Source organism: Triticum dicoccoides, chromosome 2B (assembly GCF_002162155.2).
Source record: "Triticum dicoccoides isolate Atlit2015 ecotype Zavitan chromosome 2B, WEW_v2.0, whole genome shotgun sequence".
Lineage (NCBI taxonomy): Eukaryota > Viridiplantae > Streptophyta > Magnoliopsida > Poales > Poaceae > Triticum > Triticum dicoccoides.
In genome coordinates, this window is record NC_041383.1 from 202,565,887 (window position 1) to 202,584,970 (window position 19,084).

The 19,084-nt window shown below is 46.6% G+C and overlaps 3 protein-coding genes and 1 long non-coding RNA gene across 4 annotated transcripts; 3 read left to right on the forward strand and 1 right to left on the reverse strand.

Annotated features, from left to right (window-relative positions):
* Positions 1-3,382: 3,382 nt before the first annotated feature.
* Positions 3,383-4,008, forward strand: LOC119367543 (nucleolar protein 3-like). The gene has a single exon (XM_037633024.1). It carries the CDS (start codon positions 3,457-3,459, stop codon positions 3,766-3,768), a length of 312 nt encoding a protein of 103 aa, XP_037488921.1. The 5' UTR covers positions 3,383-3,456; the 3' UTR covers positions 3,769-4,008.
* A 76-nt stretch (positions 4,009-4,084) lies between these two features.
* LOC119367542 (probable E3 ubiquitin-protein ligase RNF217) lies at positions 4,085-5,711 on the reverse strand. Its single transcript, XM_037633023.1, has 3 exons — positions 5,383-5,711; positions 4,623-5,270; positions 4,085-4,466 (listed from the first exon to the last, which is right to left on the reverse strand). Exons 1-3 carry the CDS (start codon positions 5,709-5,711, stop codon positions 4,388-4,390), a joined length of 1,056 nt encoding a protein of 351 aa, XP_037488920.1. The 3' UTR covers positions 4,085-4,387.
* A 5,512-nt stretch (positions 5,712-11,223) lies between these two features.
* LOC119367544 lies at positions 11,224-13,790 on the forward strand. The gene is made up of 4 exons (XM_037633025.1): positions 11,224-11,445; positions 11,556-11,627; positions 12,895-12,982; positions 13,615-13,790. The coding sequence occupies exons 1-4, from the start codon at positions 11,248-11,250 to the stop codon at positions 13,722-13,724; spliced, it is 468 nt and encodes a 155-aa protein (XP_037488922.1). The 5' UTR covers positions 11,224-11,247; the 3' UTR covers positions 13,725-13,790.
* A 1,910-nt stretch (positions 13,791-15,700) lies between these two features.
* On the forward strand, positions 15,701-17,147 carry LOC119363076. Its single transcript, XR_005173745.1, has 4 exons — positions 15,701-15,718; positions 15,832-15,883; positions 16,510-16,595; positions 16,671-17,147. It is a non-coding gene; the product is annotated as an uncharacterized LOC119363076 (long non-coding RNA).
* Positions 17,148-19,084: the final 1,937 nt, after the last annotated feature.

A 19,084-nucleotide genomic window follows, 5' to 3' on the forward strand; every position in this document is an offset into this window, starting at 1 on the left:
CCGGCCACGGGTCCATGTGCGTTATGCGGGGAACCGGAGGATGCCAATCATGTATTCTTCCGGTGCCCTTTAGCAAGGTTTGCGTGGAGTCCGGACCGCGGCTGGTGTCCTCTGGGACCCGCGCTCGGCTTTGGAGCTCTTCACCCACCTTGACGTGATTAAGGGGCCAGCTTTTCGGGTTATGTGGAGTTGTGTTGTAGCACTCCTCTGGGCCTTATGGCTTACTAGGAACAAGTTCACTATAGAAGGGTGCTTTCCAACTCATCCAGCTAATATCATCTTCAAATGCAACCTTCTATTACAGCACTGGAGTCCGTTGGGGAGGCGCAAAGATGCGGAGCTGATCAAGACCGCCCAACAACGACTGATGCAAGTGTATGCGATGGCTAGGGAGTCATGACTTCGATTCTTTTGTTGCCTGACGAGCCTGCGCGCTTTGTACGGGCTCTGCCCTGTAATCTCGATTGGCGACTTGTTAGTTTCTTCTGAACTTTCGTGCTCAAGCTGCCAGGGCTTTGGGTGATGTATTAAGACTTGGTTTGGTACGCTGCCGTTGGGGCTTTATTAATTTAAAGCCGGACGCATCTGGCGTCTTCGTTCTAAAAAAAAGTGACTGATGAGCAGCGCTCAAACGTTCCGTTTTCTTAGCAAATTTTGGCATTTTATTGACTATAAGCAACATTACAAAAGCCTTCCGGAATAGAATAAAATAAATAAAATTTTACATAGCTCATACTAGAGCTTTAGCTAAAATATGTGCCGCCATTTTAGTTTTTTTTTTGTGATTTCTTTTTCAAAAAGGACAGTTTTCTTCATCTTCTTGTTTCAAAAAAAAAAAATTCTTCGTCCTCTGTATCAGATCGATGATGCACAATCATGATTATTATAATCAAACATAGCAAATATTCATAGTGTTATAAAAAAGCACAATGATAAGTAGGTGAACATTCGAGCCATCCTGAGATTCAATCACATAAATTATTACTGGATCGCCATCGAAACCGAATGGACCATAACTGGCTATATCCCATTGGTTGCACCAAAAAAGTACATGAACACCTACACCTCTACAAAAAGCAGGGAGGATGTAGCGTGTAAGAATCCATCCGGTAGCTCTCAAAATGAACCACACTTTCTTTGGAGCTCAGACATGTTAAAGACAAAATCATTACCCTTCGCAATAAAATCATTACAATTCCATATTACTCAAAGTAAAGTACAGACGCCCCACGTGTAATTGCCCCTTAAGGTTAGGATGAACAGTACCCAACTAGTTCTCGAACATATTATATATGCTAGTTGGAGGTGGCAAGTTGAAAGTGCGCCAAATTAAAAATGCAAATGGACATCACATGAACAAACCGATCCCCTAAACTTAACTCCCTATAGCTTATATTTGGCTCCATGCATTTCGTTGAACACTTGCAATGCAGCACATGGGCGGAGACGATGGAAAAGACGAACAAATAAAAAAAAGATCTTTGGAATTTGGTGGCAAGAGGTTGGCAGGGCTGCGGGGTGTCGGCGATGGCATGTGGTGGCCATCAGAGGCAAGGAGCAGCGCCGGAGTGGATGTGGCCGTGCATGGGTGAGAATGGAAGCAATTTTTTTTATCATGCATGGATTGACGAATGAGTATATTTAAGGGTCGTGGAGGCCGGGGAGACCGTTATAAGGTGCCGGTTTGAGGAGGAAAATGTAATTTATCCTCCTCTAATGATTATATGGGATCGGTTAGAGATGATGGGAACCCCTTTGTTGGAAGATCTCCTCGGGACACGAAGTTTCTAATCCTAAACTTATATGCACACTGATGAACAATAAAATCCAGAAAAACAGTATAAGATTTCAAAAAATTCAGAATTTGTTGTGATAAATATTGATGAATTTCTAACATGCATGCAAAATTTGGTGACGAAATGACATGCCGGAGGTCTGGGCAAAAACAATAAAATAGATGGTCTAGAAACACCACTTTTAGAATATCAATAGTTTTTCTCAGATCTTCAGATTCCATCACGAAATTTTGCATGCGGCCCAAACATTCATCAATGTTTGTCAGAAAAAATAAGAATTTTTTGAATTACTTTACTATTGCTTTGAATTTTCTATTGTGTGAGCTCGGGATTAGAAGAGCACTTCGTCGCGGTCGAGACTAGAGGAAACCCCTTGCTAGGGCTGGATATCGACGTAAGCAACAGTGGATACGTCGAGAACCAAAGGAGAGAAACGGGCACGTCCAGCCCAACCGTCCGCCGCCAGTCCGTGGGCACCTTCATCCGTTCGTCGGTCCGGCAACGTGAGGATGGAGGAGCCCCGGATCTTCGCGTTAGGCATGGACGTAGGTCTAGGATAGGTAGGTCTGGCGGTGTTGCATCCATGGAGTCGGCAGCTTCTTGTCTCGACGGATAAGTTTCCCCAGGCCTGGCTCCATCTTGGCAGTGTCTTTTCCGGTGGTGTCGAGTGGCTCGGGGATATGTGTGCTCGCCGTCGGCGAGTATAGTTTGTGGAGTGGTGCTGTTTTTGGTGGTGACGACAGCGACGTATCCAAGAATAATGCCCGGACTCCGGCCCGTCTCGATGGCATCCATGGCGGCATCGAGGAGCCAGTGGGCTCGGTCTCCCATCTATCTTTCTGGTCGACGGTTTTAGATGTTTGGACGGTGCCTAGCATTATGCACGATGTCACCGGTGGGCGAGTAAAAATGGTGGTTCCAGATTTGGGCTTGCGGATTGAAGGCGACTAATGTGGTACTTGGCCTCGACGACGTGGACGGCTGACGATGGCTCCGGGATTCGAGAAGAATGGGGATGGTCCCTGGTCGACACGCCACAGCGACAAAGGCTTCGCCGATGGCAATCTTCTTCATCGACTCACAACGCCCTCATGGGTTGTGGTTCTCCTTCGAATCTAGCGACATTCAGCGGTGGCAACGGATATTGCAGAATTGGCTAATGATTCCAATGTCTTTTTTGTTTTTTCTGCAAATTTCTGAGAACACTTGTTTTCCCTCTACCCTACGGGTCGATTTCGCGTGTGAGCGTTGTATTCATCATATTGGTGATCAATGAAACGTGTGATTACCCTAGAAAAAAGCAACAAACTGAATGCCCGCAAAAAAAAATGTTTGGCGCGTTCACCAAACCTGAGCTCTCGGCGAATTTCCAACCAAACGTGAGCTCTCGCCGCCAAAACCTCCCGAAACGCACCGGACCCAACCGCAAAATCAGGCAGATCACCAACCCACGGAGGCCCTGGCCGCCGCCCATACCCTAGAAGTAGAAACACACTTGTGAAAAGAAAAGGCGCGGTGCGGCCACGCTGACGAACCGTCGTTCGCTCCGTCACGTCCTATAAGTACGATCGAGCGCGCACCCGACAGCTAACATCTCATCACAGAGATCAGCCCACACACACACGCCAAGAAGAAAGCGACCGATCGAGCTCCACTCGGCATGGTTTCCTCCAAGAACGCCCGCTGCACCGCGCTTCTTTTCTTGGCCGCGCTGCTGCTCTCGTGCGCCGGCATGGGCCGCGCGGCACGCCGCCTGGAGGAGACGGCGCCTGAGGACAGTTACCCGGCCGAGGCGCCGGAGTTGTCGCCTGAGGACGATTACCCAGCCGAGGCGCCGGAGCCGTCGCCGGAGCACGAGCTGCTGCCTCCGTTCCCGTCGTTCCCGAAAGTCGAGCTGCCGCCCATGCCCGAGATGCCTACGATTCCCGGGTTCAGCCTTCCTGGGGCCGAGCCGGACGCCGATGAGCCATGATCAAGGACGAGGGCCGTGACATGAACTCGGAGTCGATCATTTCCGGAGACAGTGTGTGCCGTCCATGCTCATTGTCTACGTACGTTGTGGTGTGCTGTTGTGTTCGTATGATCGTATGACCTTCCACTGGACGGCAAGTGTGTATGTCTACATGTTCGATAAAAATCCTGTGATACAGTATTTAGTTGTGTGTTGTACACTTTTGGATTTACACCCATTGAAATTAATATGCAAGTCTCACACATGACATCGACTGACATGCAATATTTTTCAGGGAGTACACCATGCCAACTTTGATGTACGCTATATATGGACAACCAAAAATAACAATCTCTACGGTTTCTTAAGAAATGTAACCGCATGAACCAGAAGATCAGATACTGAACATGCTACCTAAAAAATCTCACATATTTACAAGCACAACTGAAAGCTGAATCGAGTCAATCAAGGAGATAATGTTCGTAGTTCGGTACAGCCTGATCAAGTAAAGTTTATCATGCCTAGATTTCCATCTTGCAATTGAGATAAACGACAAAGATGAAGCGATATATTGTACCATCTGGTTAATAAACAGAGCTCAGTATTTGTGCCCCCTTGGATATGCATAACAAGCAAATCGCTAGTGCTTGCACTCTTTGCAGTAATGGGTTAGCGCAGACACCTTGGATGCACATCGGTAGCAGAAGCTGTTCCCACACCTAAAATAAATCAAACAAGGGAGCCGCAAAATCATTTCACATTTATATGGACTAACTTGATAATCGGATAGTAATTTCCATTTGTCAAGCATAGCAATCAAGCAATGGGCGATTTGCCAGGAAGAAATTAATAGAGTTCTCTAATCTGATCTGTACCTGCATTTGATGTAGTTGCATCCCTCCGATTTCTCCACGTACATCCTGCACTTGGGGCACCGCTGCCACCTCTGCCGTCCGGCGAGCCTCCTCCACAGGAGGTCCTCCCGGCCTCGCTCGTCCTGCCCGAGCTCCTGAAACTCCCTGCACCCGACGCCGGCATGCCACGGCGCCGCGCACCGGGCGCAGAACAGCCGGTGGCAATGCGGGCACTCGGCCTCCGCGATCGCCCCCGCCCCGGCCTCGCCGTCGGCGAGAAGAGGCGCCGAGCATTCCCTGTACGGGCAGTACACCGTTTTGGCGCCGAGCAAGGACTCGCACAGCAGGAAACCCCACTTGTCTAGCAGGTCCGAGGAGATGATGCCGAAGCAGCTCTCCGGCTCGACGGTGCCCTCCTTGCAGCCGGGGTCGGGGCATTTGACGCGAGCCACGTTCTCGCCCAGCTTAGCCGCGACGTACCGGACGACGCAGCCTGAGCAGAAGGCGTGGCCGCACGAGCCGACGCTGAACTTGAGGGTGCCAGGCACCGTCTCCATGCAGATGGCGCAATCGAAGAGCTCGCGGTCGCCGTCGCCGTCGACGTCTACCACCGGCGCGTCATCACCGGTGAACTTGGGGTCGATGGGCGATACGATGAACGTCTCTGGCCTGAGTACACGAGGCAATATTGAGTTCGTTGCGTCGACTAAATATGCATCTCCGCTCCGAGCCCCGTAGTACGAATGAATCAAGCGCAGGGGAGTAAGAACTAAAAATTTACCACACAACGAACACGACCATCGTCATCGCCACGGCGAGGCCCCAGCAACACCATGCCTTTGCTCGCCCGCTCAGACCCTTCTTATCTCCAGGAGAAGGGCACACGGCAAGCGGGGTCACGTCGAGGACCGTCTTGCCCGGATTGGCCTCTTCGTCGACGCCGCTCCTTCGGTAGCACACCGCCGCCGCGCCGGCGGTGGCGGTGACGTTGTTGCCGGCCAGGACCACGCTCCGGTTCTCGGGCACGAGGCCTTTGAACGGCTGCTCCTCGGCGGAGAAGACGGCGAGGAGAAGAAGGGCCGTGAAGGGGAAGGCCCCGGCGAACGGCATTGCGCTTCTCCCACTCCGTCGCCGCGTGTGCCAGTCGTGTGCTTGGTTCGGTTGGATCTGAGTTCAGGTTCAGCTATATCCGCGTATCGCGTGCACGTATCCGCGTGAAACGGAACCCCTCGAAAATCGTCGCCGGTGGAGAATTATGATCCATCGATCGGGTCCTGTGCCGGTGCCATGTCAAGGAGGTAAAAGATCGACCGTCTCCATGTGGAATGAACGTGTCGTCGTTGCGTGGCTTTCTCCGTTGATCCAATGCACGTTCTGCTGCCACTAGTTCTGTACATCATGTGGCAAAACAAAAAAACAAATTTTGCCATCTGTTGTTGTACATCATTTTTTTTTTTTGCGGGAGATTGTTGTTGTACATCATTGAGTAGTAATTGCCATGTTTTTTAAAATAAATGTAAAATAGTCTACAGAAGCAAAAGAAAATCCCATAAACGATGGAAAAGGCAAATTTTGCCATGAAAAATAAAATAAATTTGCCATGCGCGACAAAAAGTAAATTTAAGACATATGTAAAGTTTGGGAAGTTAATAAAAGAGGTAATATCACCAGTGGTGTTTAAACTTGCCACCGATGTTCACTTTAGTGCATGAAGTTGAAAAATACGTCGAACTGGTTCTAGAACTTGGCACGTGTGTGCAAATACGGTGCTAATCTAATCGACAGTCGTATAATGCACTGACGTGGCACCATATTTTGATGGGCTGCGGTGAGTGCAGCCCATTTCACACATGTTATGAAATTTGTAAAAAGTTTCTAAACTAATATCACAGTAAATAAATATTGATTACTTGCGTGTTATAAATATTATACATACAACTAAAATAACTTATTTAAAAAAGGGTCATGTAATTTTAAAAATATTCACTTATTTACATGTGGATTATATTGAAAACTTTTAGTAAATACAAAACTATTAATTATTTAGTATGCACAAAAATATACCCCGTGGCATATATTTAAATTGCAAAAAAATATGGATACAAACATTTTTATTAATATTCACTTGTGATAACTTTTACTCGTGGCATATATTCTTAATTCTATATAACCTTAATATAGCCACATGTATATATTTATAAAAACTTGAAATATAAAATAATAATCAATATTTTTAAATTATATAAAATTCTTATACGAAAAAATTATGAATTAAAAAATGTGCATATAATAAGTCAAATGTTTGTATAGTTAAAATAATAATAATTAGTTGTAATTTCGAAAATGTTTGTATTATTATAAATTATACAAACATTTCTTAATCATAAATAATATTTTATTTATATGATTTTCCAAAAATAATATTTAAATGATTTTAAAATTACTTGAACATTTTGCTAAATAAGTTAGTTTGTGTATGTATATTAATTATAACACACGAATGTTTGAACGTTATTTTTATTACTAACATTATAATTTACATACTTTTTACAAATACTTAAAATTTTATAAAAGCTAACAAGTGCAACATGGCGGCACATACAGGAACACATTTAAACCAGACGACCATGTTTTTTTATAATATAGGGCGTACATAAGGATGTTAGACGAAGGAGAGGTCAAATGGGAACCTTAGGTTTTTTTGTAAGTACTAGTAGAGATTAGCACAAATGCATGTACATGGCAGCATGAGAGGAAATTGAAGTAAACCCATCAAAGTGGCACAACGGCATTGGTATGGTGTCACCCAATGTCGGCAAAGATGTGCATGACAAGGTTTAAAAGACAAACATTATCAGCTGCGCATTAGGCACGAAAGAAGCCTTAATACCGATGTAAGGAATGCTTACTTTTTTCATAATCTTAAAATGTACTCTCTTGCTTCGGTTTGTCAGAGCTATCTCACAAATCTGAGCAACCAAGGTACATACATAGTGATTGGAGGGAATGAATATCACATTTTTACTTTTCTCTCAAAATATTTGATTAGAAAATATTGCTGCCCCCTTCGTAATCTTCCACCTCTCCCTTCTCCTCCTTGCTAGGACGGGGTGAATGGGCGATCACTCAAGCGGGTCTCGTTCATAGATTTCCTAGTTGCGATGCTCGGTGGAAGATAGGGAACCAGCTGGCTGCCATCCATGATAGCCACAAAGGCGTCCCCTTGGACTGCGTGTGCCACCGGCTCGCGTTGCTGTGCAAACCGCCACTATCGATGTCCCAAACCAAGAAATCGGACACTCTCTCACACACACACACAACCATGTCCTTTGTCTTGTCAATCATGATAGGCTGAACAAGAATGAGAGGCAGTGAGCTAAGTACTAATGTTGACATTTTGTTTAGCATTTCGGAGATGGAGCTCCTATTCACCGCATTAAATCGTAGTTACCTTATGCCGCCACCACCTGAAGCTAATTCGTTTTGGTCGAGCCTACCTTTTTTGTCTTCCCTTCCGCTGCCATTGTCGCCACATTGCGTAGATCATCGACTTGCCCGCTACCATCGGACTAACCATCATCCCCTACCGCTGACGACTAGTGTCGTTGCATAGCCGCCCCACCCCTCTCCCCTTCTCTGATGTAGCCATGTAGGTGATCCCCATCGCACGTGCACCATCAACCTGCACGCCAAGCAGCTTGTCATCGTCTCGTCTCCGTGGCCGACAAAACGCCATCTCACCTCATTACTAGTCCAGACGGGACCTTTTCCCACAGTTTAAGAGAAATCAGTTTCAAAAAAAGTGAAAAATATATTACAAAAACTAACAGTAATGTTCACGGCTCCGGCCCATACCCACCGTCCCGCCATCGAGCAGATACAACAACATACGCAGCCGATGTGTCTCCACAGTCCAAAAATGTGCACACGATCCATTTTTCTTGAATTTCTTCTAGATGGTACGACACCGGGCTGATACTTTCTTAATCATTTTTTTAGGGTTAATTCTCAAACATTTCAACTCAATGCCTCAAAAAAACATGAGATATCGTGAACCAACATGTGATTGGATGGTTAGAGGGACAGTGGTATCTCCAGCCCACCAGGGTTCAAGTCCTGTTGCTCACATTATTTTCTGGATTTATTTCAGGATTTTCGGTGATGCGATTTCAGTGCAAGAGACGTTTCCGTCGACGACGAGGCACCTACGATGACTTCGTAAATCTCAATATGATATGAGCACTCTTCTCCTGCCTCGTGGGGTGAGTAGAACTAGCTCGTCAACAAAACGTGAAACCTACCAGTCCAGCAGTCTCAAGCAACCAATTGCGTGATCTCGCACCTTCTAAAAAACGTGATTCCGCAGGAATTCCTCTCGCAGTAATAAATCCATCGAAAGCAGGTTAAGTACCCACCTCTTGACGCTTGGAACGTCTGAGGTCATTTTTTCCCTCTTATTTTTTGACCGGACGACAGGTTAATTCCGTGTCCAGATTGCGTGACAGTGCCCCATACGCGCCCGGCGGTTTTATCTGGGCAGGCAACGTCGCAGTAGTGTAAACCGCAGCAACCGATCCGGTCGGCCCCGCTTGCCCGATTCTCCAACGCGCCACACGGGCCAAGTACGAAAACGTAAGACGGATTAAGTGCCAGGAAGAAGAAACGCAGCGCACTTACGCAGGCGATCGATCTTGGGTGTAACGCATCGCCACGCCTATAAATGCAGTACCCTCGCCTTCGTTTCTCTTCACCCCACACCGTTCTTGACCAGTCCAGTGAAGCCAGCCATGGCTTCGAAGATCGCCAGCATGTCCTCCTCTCTTGCGGCGCTCCTCCTCGGCGTGCTGCTGCTCTCACGCGGCGGCATCGGCAACGCGGCGCGGCACCTGGAGGAGCCGGAGCTGCCTCCGGATCTCCCGGCACCTCTGCCCAGGCCGGACGTGCTGCCGCCGCTGCCCATACCCGACGTGCTGCCAAAGCCCGAGCTGCCGCCGCTGCCCACACCTGACGAGCAGCCCAGGCCGGAGCTGCCGCCGTTGCCCATACCGGACGTGTTGCCAAAGCTGCCGTTGCCGGAGCTGCCGCCGTTGCCTACACCTGACGTGCTGCCGGTGCCGGAGCTGCCGCCGCTGCCCAAACCTGACGTGGAACCAACGCCAGAGCTGCCACCCGTGACCAAGGGTGAGGAGCGACCGAAGACGGAGCTGCCGCCGCTGCCAACCGGTGAGATCGCACCGGAACCGGCTCTGCCGCCTGTTCCTACAGGCGACCTTCCGCCCAAAGGGCTACCCAAGATAGACGAGCCGACGAAAACGGAGCTGCCTCCACTCCCGACCGGTGACCTTCCACCGAAGCCAGAGGTCGAGCCACCACCCAAGACAGAGGAGCCACCGAAGCCGGAGCTGCCTCCACTCCCTACCGGTGAGCCTCCACCGAAGCCGGAGCTGCCGCCACTCCCTACCAGTGAGCTTGCACCGAAGTCGGCGCAGCCGCCACTGCCCAAGCCCGCGAAGTCAAGACCATGATCACTCAACCACGAAGGATTCCATGCATGGTGCATGATATATTTTGAAACCTCTGTCCATGACGAGCTAGCGTGGCCTTCTTTCCACGTACCTGTTGAGTTGTTGAGAGTGTTTGAGATACATACATATATAATTTACTAATTATAAACCGTCACTACGACGTAATAAGATCGATTCAGCGGATGTGTTTTTCAAGTCGGCAGCAAAGTTGTTTGATTAATTAACGAAAAACCGAGTGAAAACCGTCATCAAGATTGCAATCAGGGCGATCTGGCGATCTGGCGATCCACAACGCACACACGCCATCAAGATTGCAATCCGGTGTCATCGTCGTACACCATTGCAAGGGCAACTTCGACTCCGCCAGTTACGACCATCGATGTAGCCTTCACCATAAAGAAAGTGCCTAGGCCTGCGCATCGCAGGAGAAAAGCTCTGGGCTTGCACCGATCCAGCAGCGAAACCGACCACCCAACTCGTGTCATTATCACCGCATGGGATCCTCCATAGCAGATCCGACTTTAGGAAAACAAAGTGAAGCCCAGCGACCCTTGAGCATCCAGAAATAAGAGAGGAGTGGATGCAGGAGGCTCCTCAGCGATTAGAGCTTCTCGGCCGTCCGATCGTTTACCTGATGTCGTTTGGGCCGTCCGATCTCGCCGCTGGATCGTCTGGGCTGTACGATATTTACCACATCGTCTACAGCCGTCGGATATATTTCCCTATGAGCGGTGACCCGCCCGGACGTGCCACCGCGCGTTATTTTGGTGCCCCGTCGGGGGTATTTTGGTCATTTCCCTCCTGCCTATAGAAGACGCGCCCGCTACCGTGGGAGAGACCTAGCTCGATTCCCCTCCTTTCCCTCTCTCGATCTCTTCTGCAGCCCTCGTTCCCTTCCTCCCCTTCCCTTGCGCCGCCGCTCTCCTCCCTCGTCGCTCTCTCCGGCCTCATCCGCCACCGCTCCTATGAGCCTCCTCCTCCCCACGAGATCCCTTCTGCTCGAGTCGCCGAGGAGCACCTTCCCCTTCCCGTCCCCAAAGGCAGCTCCCGCACTCAACCCTAACCCTAGACCGCGCGCCCGCCCACCCCCGCTGCCTCGAGGCTTGAGCCCGCCCGCGCTGATGGAGCCCAAGCAGCCGGCGGCCAACCTCGCCGCCGCCGCCGCCGAGCCGGAGGAGGACGAGGCGGACGAGGAGATGGAGGACGCGCTGCTGGACCGCGCGCAGGCCCTCATCTCCCGCGCCGTCGAGCAGGAGGCCAACCCCAACCCGCCGCACGGCGACTCCTCGCGCTCCAGCCGCCGCGTCCCTCAACGTCAGGTATACTTTCTTTCCTATTTTGTAAAGCATATCCGTTTCTCCTTTTGCTGTGGTTAGTTCTGTGTACAAATGGACCTAATGCTGATCAAATCTGCTCATCCCATCTGCAGGGCAACATGACCATCGCAGCCAAGGCTGGAGTCACGTTGGAAATCCCAAACGGGGCTGTGCTCGAGAACAAGGTAAGCTTCCTTTCCACGTTTGCTGGCTTCAGAAATGAGGTATAAATATATCTGCTCTAAACCCGGGCAAATGTCGGGCCGGGCCGGGTTTCGGGCCGGGCTTATAAAAGCCCGACCTTCATTTCCCAAGCCCGAACCTGGCCCGAAGCCCGAAATACTCCCTGTTTTCAAGCCCGAGCCCGGTCCGAAGTCAAGCCCGAAGCCCGAAAGCCCGGCCCAAACGCTGTTTTTTAGTGTACGTACGTGCAAGCCCGGCCCAAAGCCCGAAAACCCGGCCCGAAATACATAAAAAATGAAGCCCGAGCCCGGCCCGAACTATCTTCCGGGCTGCAAAACTAGGCCCGAGCTCGGCCCGAACGTCAAGCCCGGCCCGGCCCGGGTTTTTCGGGCCGGGCTCGGGCCGGGTCGTCGGGCCGGGCTGCCCATGCCCGGGTTTCCTTTAGTAAGTGATACTCTAGATTAGATCTTCCACAATAGTAATTGCTCGAGGGAAAAGAACGGCAGCCAGAACCTAGAATGCAAGTGCACTGTGCACGTAGGGATTTATACTGTAAAATTACAGTTATCGTGCATCTTTGCCTTGTCTAAGACTGAACTTAAAGGCTGCTTGTGGTTAGTAATTTTAGTTAGTAGATGCCCCAGGCCAAATGCATGCACACTATGCGCTAAATGTGATCGCATAAGCTCGTGCTTGGAAATTGAATCATTCTTCGCTCGTTATATCGTCTCTTCAGTTGTGTGTTGTCGAAACTTGTCCAGGTCTCTGCTGAACAGCTTGGAAAGACTATTCCAAATAAAATTATTAAAAAAAAATACTTACATGGACTTTTTAAGTATATAAGGTTTGCAAATATAGGCCTCCTTTGATCATAGGATAGGGATGGAAACAGGAACTTCATAGGAAGTGATATGACTTGCATCTCAATTCTTATAAAGAAGTATATGTTATTTGATGCATAGGATAGGAATTTTTCCATTGAGTATAGACCAACGTTCAACGTTTTTCTTTCCTTTGGCAGCATTTAGATTCGTTATCTCCAATTGACTGTGAAAATTGGTTCTGCAGATGAAAGTTGGCTGGGTAGTCTGACTGTTTTGTTTGTATATATAGAAAAACATGCAGTTTTTTAATAACACGACTATGACTATGGCCATGTGGCTCATGTCGCTGGGTATATCTGAGAGGAAATGAACATCTTTCCGTCTGGCCATTCCAGCAAAGACACACTCGCTCGAATCCATTTAATCTGTTGTTACTTATCTGCAGAGGCTCACAGTTAAACAAGAAGGCCAGGCTCCAGCCAGTGATGTTGAGGCTGCCTATACAACACAGACCCATGCCACTTACAATCACGGTAATTATATTACGGGTTTTTTGTCATTACCAGACTTGCCTACTGTCATTACCAGACTCAGCCAGTGATGTTGAGGCTGCCAAGCAAGCACAAAGGTGTCAAAAGCAGTTAAAATAATTCTAAACAATCTGGAAACATACAGCTTTGAATAGACATATATTATTTTGCTGAAGAGTTCAGTCCATGCATGTTTTTGCCATCTAATTTTATGTTCTGCGCTTAAATCAGATAGAGGCTTTAAGAATATCCGGTTTAAATAATGTATGTCTTAATTTGGATAAATAAAATAACAAGAGCTTCAGACTAATGTGGAAAAATGGTCAAAATATAAAAGTTTGGTTCCTCTCAGTTTTGTTAGTGGCCTATATGAATTCCATTTGGCCCACAATATTTTTGTACAGTTATTGATTTGCTAGGGTATATTCTAAACTTAATTTTGTTAGCTTCTATCTGGTGTTCTTTCTTATAATATATTTTTATATGTCGCAAGCTTACTCTGTTGATGAGAGTTTCTCCATGTTTATGAAGAAAAGATTTGGGTTCAGAGCACCTTCGGTTAAAAGAATTAGTTTTCTAATTTTTGCTGGTCAATCACAAAGCATTAATTTTTGTTTGTTTTACAATTTTTTCAGGAGCAATGGGAAATGATGAGTTCCTGCTTCTTTTTATGCCGGTTCAGGAGTGTAGGAAGTGGTTCCTCGCCGGTTGGACGTCGTTCAACCGCAGCTCTAGCACCCACTGAGTACTGCCTCGGCTACAACCTCCCTCGGTGAGTTGCATCTTCCTCCTGCTCCTCTGCTTCGGCTACTGTATGGGACATAGTCAGGGCTATGATGATCGGTTATGGCTGATTTTTTTAGGAGCAATGGGAAATGATGAGCTCCTGCTTCTTTTTATGCCGGTTCAGGAGTGTAGGAAGTGGTTCCTTGCCGGTTGGACGTCGTTCAACCGTAGCTCTGGCACCCACTGAGTACTGCCTCGGCTACAACCTCCCTCTGTGAGTTGCATCTTCCTCCTGCTCCTCTGCTTCGGCTACTGTATGGTACATAGTGAGGGCTATGATGATCGATTATGGCTGATTAAGCATGCTCTCAAGCAATCGAGGCACTTGTGGGTATTAAGTTGGATACCCCCTCGTTTCTTTGCCGTTTTGATCATGTTCTTATTTTAGTGGCTCTGTCCTTGGATGGTCATTTCTGATGAGTGATAACCAGGGCAGTTTCACCCTTGTAAGAACATCCAGAAACATGAGACCGATCGAAAACCTCGGCTCCTTAGCGATTTGGGCTTCCTGGCCGTCCGATCATTTTCCTGATGCTATTCTGGTCGTTGGATCTTGCTCTGGATCGATCCCGGTCGCCGGATCGAAACCCGGCGTTGTATCGATGGGTTAGCTCGTTTGGCTCGCAGCGTCGCTCACTCGGTCTATTCGACCCGTGCTCGCTGGCGTGTGGGGCCCTTTGCGTGCCGTCAGCGACCGTGTGTGCGGGCATGGCCTGTGCGTCCAGTCACGTGCCCCACCGGTCGGAGGCCATTCTTGCTAGGGCAATGATGATTAACCATGGCTGAAATAAATGTGCCTTTGAGCAATCAAGACACCTGTGGGTATCAAGTTGGATCCTCCCTCTTGTCTCTAGAATCCTTTTTGATCTTGTGATACTTATTGTTCTGTCCTTGGATGGTCATTCTTGTTGAGTGATAACCAGGGCAGCTCCACTCTATAAACAGATTGATCTGGTGATAAGAGATGACGGGGGTAGGTCATATGATCGAGAAAAGGCGAATCTGAGCCCACCATGCATTGAACCCCGAATCCTTTTTATTTGTAGTTAAAGGTGTTGCTTATTTATGCTCCGGTGTTTATAGCCGTCTTATGTAAAGATTTCTTCTCTCTCACACCTTTATTGCATATAAGTTGTTCTTGATCTTTTATTGTGTGTTATTGGTCCTTGAAGTTGCACTTTGACTCGCTCCCAGCAAGTTATCAGTTGAATGGCTTGTTTTAATTCTCTGCAACAACATAGGTGCAGAGGAGGTTTCCATTCTTTTGTTTGATATATAGGTGCTAAAAGGCGAGTAGTGAGTCAGTGGCAGGGTGGTTAGGGTGGGTCTATCTAGGTATATAAGTATGTTGTCAGTCTGCTTCTTTTTGTATTATCCTGATCCCGTGTTTAAATGAATCAACTCAAATTTGTATGTATGCTCTATGTGTGATTGGTCATGAGCCCAGCCCATAATGTATACTTGAACAATTAGGCATTCTTGATGACACCCTATTTTTTACTTTGGTATGTATTTTCTTTGTTGTTAGAACTATTGTTTTGCCTATGCCTGGTTGCTATTCAGAGTTGTTAGAACTTTTTTTGATCCTTGCTGCTTGCTGATATTGTGGTATCTCTAGCCTGATTTTAGTGCGCTAGCGACAATTAGCACTGCTAAACTTGAAACCAAAATGAAGCTATGAGTTACCCCATAAGTTGTGTAGAAAACGAGATTCATCTTCAAATCAAGTCATGTTTATTCTTATTGTTTCAAGGAACATCCTGCTATTGTTTTTACCTCCTGAATTGTCAAGTATTAAAATGTAAAAATATAAAAATTCACTGAATTAAGAACTTCCGTATCGTTTTCTATTTTACCAGTTTGGAATCCATTGATCACCGATTGTGTGTATGTTCTGATCCAAGAAGCAAATTTTACTGTTCAATCCTTTTGTTGAGGCTTGCAGAAAAACAGGTTAATCTATCTTTTGTTCACATGCCTTGCTACCTAATTTTACATGAGCTTGCTTCACAGATGTACATATTTTTCTTTATCCTGTAATGTTGACAGGCTCATTTTTCTGGTAGTGAAGAAATGAGAGGAAGTGGAAGGATATAAGGTAGCTTCTGCAGAATCCAAGTAAGACTTTGTTCCTTACCCATGCTTGAACAAAGAGCAGCACACAACATGTATGTTAGTGTTTCAATTTCAAATGAGGGAATTTCATATCATTAATAGTGGTAACTAATGATTTAAAGTAACTTTTAGTTCTGCTAAAATTATTTTTCTTTTTTGAATTTCCACAAAATGGAATAGTAATGATTTTAAGCTAAATAATGAGTTCTCTTTGTGTGTCGCTAGGTAATAGAAGGAATAAGAAGCAAGTTTTATATATTATATGGAATACTTCTTTTAAATAGCTATTGAGTTATGCCGTGTAGTTTCTTCTTGGTGTGTATGTTGTTCTTATGCTATTTAATATGGTGACTATTTAATTTACTGTCATACGGTTAATTCCTTTGAAATTCTTGGTCACCTGCTTAGATAGTGACAAATAGTGTATTCTTTATTATTTTTTTTGTGCTGCGATCTTCATTTATATGCAGAACCAAACATGTAGGTAGCCTAAAAGTACATTTAAAACGCAAATCGCCCTAAGATATCCCAGTGTGTGGTTTAACCTGAACATATCTTAACTTGCAAATAAGCATGATTTTCTTACAACTTGCTTCTATGATGTCTCCCTTATTTGCATTCTTAATCAGTATACTTGGAGTCCACATCCAAGATCAAAGCATCTAGCTCTGTTCACTCAGGTTCTCAGGAGTATCTCACAAATGAGTCATCATAGGTGAGAGATGTCTCATCCAGCCGGACGATATTATTGACCATTTAATAGCAGCTGACCAACAGTTTTGGTAATTAGAGAAGAAGACAATTCCACAGAAGCAAAGCCAGTGCATTGGTAGGGAGCTAAATTAGCAGGCATGCTACCTATACTAAATACATGTTGTGCTTCATCTCCCTTCTGTCCTTCTATGTATTGAACTCATTGGCATATGATGTAACCTGTTAATATTCTTAATGAAATCACCCATAATGGGCATTTTTCTTAAATAAAAGATTACAGTATACCATGACTAAGGCTTCATAAAGGATTGTGTCTCCCTTGGTGTTATTTGCAACAGCTGAGTAGCTCCGGGGAGTGTCAACGTATGTGCCCAAACTCAGTAGAACAAGCACTAACGATAGCAGAACTTGAAAAATCGAGGAGATGGCTCATGGCTGCTCTCACCATATAGTTCAAAGGTTCACTATCCAATGATGCTATTTATGTTTAGGGTACTTATTGTATAACTAGTTATAACAGATATGTTGTTTTATGATGACATATATTTAGGAAAGAACATATTCAAATAGAGAAATTTTGCTGTGTTAGATTTTTATTATTACCAAGTATACGAGTTTGCTCTATCTGGTTGTCTCAAAGTATAACAGTTATACAAGAATATGATAATCAATTGCATGTTTGTGAAGAACAGAGCCCTGTAAGTGTGGCAGTATTGCCTCTTTCTAGAGACATACTTGACTGCTTATTAAGTTGTGGGTTGTTTTTTGATAGATATATTTTCTCACTTTCTTACAACAACTTAGTCTCCAGTTATTGTACAAGTCTGGTGCACAAGTGTTGTTGTCAGGACCCCGACTCAATGTCACATCGATCTAGCATGTAACACCTCATATCACTTTGCTGCCTCACGCACGGTATTCCCACGGGTGTCGCCTTACCTTTGCCCGGGACCGTTTGCGCCTTTTGGCTCACGTATATGATGATGTCGCTAGCATCCATATGATAAGGAGCCCGGGCTGACATGACTAGTCATAAACCCAAAGTGGCACAGACTTACAGGGACAGGCATCTATGACCCAACATCGAACGTGTCGGTCATCAGCAAGTGGGTCCGGGCTGTAGCACTGGGCTAGCAGGACTCCGGTACTCAATGCATGACATTTCCCCGAAGGGACAGACACTGGAACGAAGAAGGACACATGCCGGCCAGCCTAAGTGTTCCGGAGTAGTAGCAAGCTACCATGGCTCAGTGGAAACACTAGGAGACATTTCCCGGTAAAAGAGGCTACTAAGGATAAACAACTAGATAGCCAGATCCCACACATACCAAGCATTTCAATAACATACACACAATATGCTCGATATGTGCAAATACAACATGGCATCACAACATGACTCTACAACTCAAGTATTTATTCATTAGGCTCCGAGGAGCGAGATATTACAAACATAGGTCTCATGACCCAACATTCAGAGCATACGAATCAAAACACAAGCGGAAGCTATCATGTCTGAGTACAGACATCTATAAATGGAAAAGGCTGAGAAGCCTGACTATCTACCAAATCCTGCCGAGGGCACAAGATCGTAGCTGAGGTAACAAGCTAAACGTCGAAGTCCACGTGGAACTACTAGTGAGACTGAAGTCTCTCTGCAAAACATAAAATAGGCAAACGTGAGTACAAATGTACCCAGCAAGACTTACATCAGAACTAACTACATATGCATCATTATCAACAAAGGGGATGGTGGAGTTTAACTACAGCAAGCCAGCTTTGACTCGGTGGCTAACCTAACTACGACTGCAAGTAACTCTTTTGAGGTGGCGCACACGAGTCCACATATTCACCAACCAATACACCACTATGGAACCGCTCTCGTCTCCCTACGAGAACGCCATCCATAGCACTCACGCTTATCTTGCGTATTTTAGAGTATCCACTTTCACTTGTCTATGAACTGATATAGGCAACCCAGAAGTCCTTTTCCGCGGACACGGCTATTCAAATAGATGATGTTAACCCTGCAGGGGTGTACTTCTTCATACATGTTTCCACCACTTAGCGTCTGCACACGACATGTGCTCGGCAGACTTCAAGCGAAAGCCGACGTGGGTGTAGACCACGACCTACCTAAACACTCAAGTCTCTAGTCCATGTTTATCGCCTATTCGGGTTCCATCCATGAGGAGATCCGGCCGGAGTTTCGCTCACAGCCCCAAACGATGCGAACAGGGTTCCCGAGACACCAAACGGGCGCCCGGTACACCGTGCCACGTGCCTACCGCATCACAGCCCACCCCTCCGGTCAGCGCTGCCCACGGCCTCCAGCATACTACAAACACCAGAAACTACTTGCAACTCCTGGACAGAGGACAAGGGTGATTAAGAAGTTGAGCGGGGTCATATTTCAGGGCCCAATGCATGGTAGTAGCTGAATCATGGATCACAAACACAGAACTCAGTTCCTAAGGACGACTGCAATGAGAC

Excerpts from the sequence above, each read along its gene's own strand:
- LOC119367544 (XM_037633025.1), top strand. The coding sequence starts at position 11,248 with ATGGAGCCCAAGCAGCCGGCGGCCAACCTCGCCGCCGCCGCCGCCGAG. Across the intron at positions 11,446-11,555 it reads GCCGCGTCCCTCAACGTCAG|GGCAACATGACCATCGCAGC; the intron begins GTATACTTTCTT and ends TCCCATCTGCAG. Across the intron at positions 12,983-13,614 it reads CCATGCCACTTACAATCACG|GAGCAATGGGAAATGATGAG; the intron begins GTAATTATATTA and ends CAATTTTTTCAG.
- LOC119367542 (XM_037633023.1), bottom strand. The coding sequence starts at position 5,711 with ATGCCGTTCGCCGGGGCCTTCCCCTTCACGGCCCTTCTTCTCCTCGCC. Across the intron at positions 5,271-5,382 it reads ATGGTCGTGTTCGTTGTGTG|GCCAGAGACGTTCATCGTAT; the intron begins GTAAATTTTTAG and ends TCGTGTACTCAG. Across the intron at positions 4,467-4,622 it reads TGCAACTACATCAAATGCAG|GTGTGGGAACAGCTTCTGCT; the intron begins GTACAGATCAGA and ends GATTTATTTTAG.
- LOC119367543 (XM_037633024.1), top strand. The coding sequence starts at position 3,457 with ATGGTTTCCTCCAAGAACGCCCGCTGCACCGCGCTTCTTTTCTTGGCC.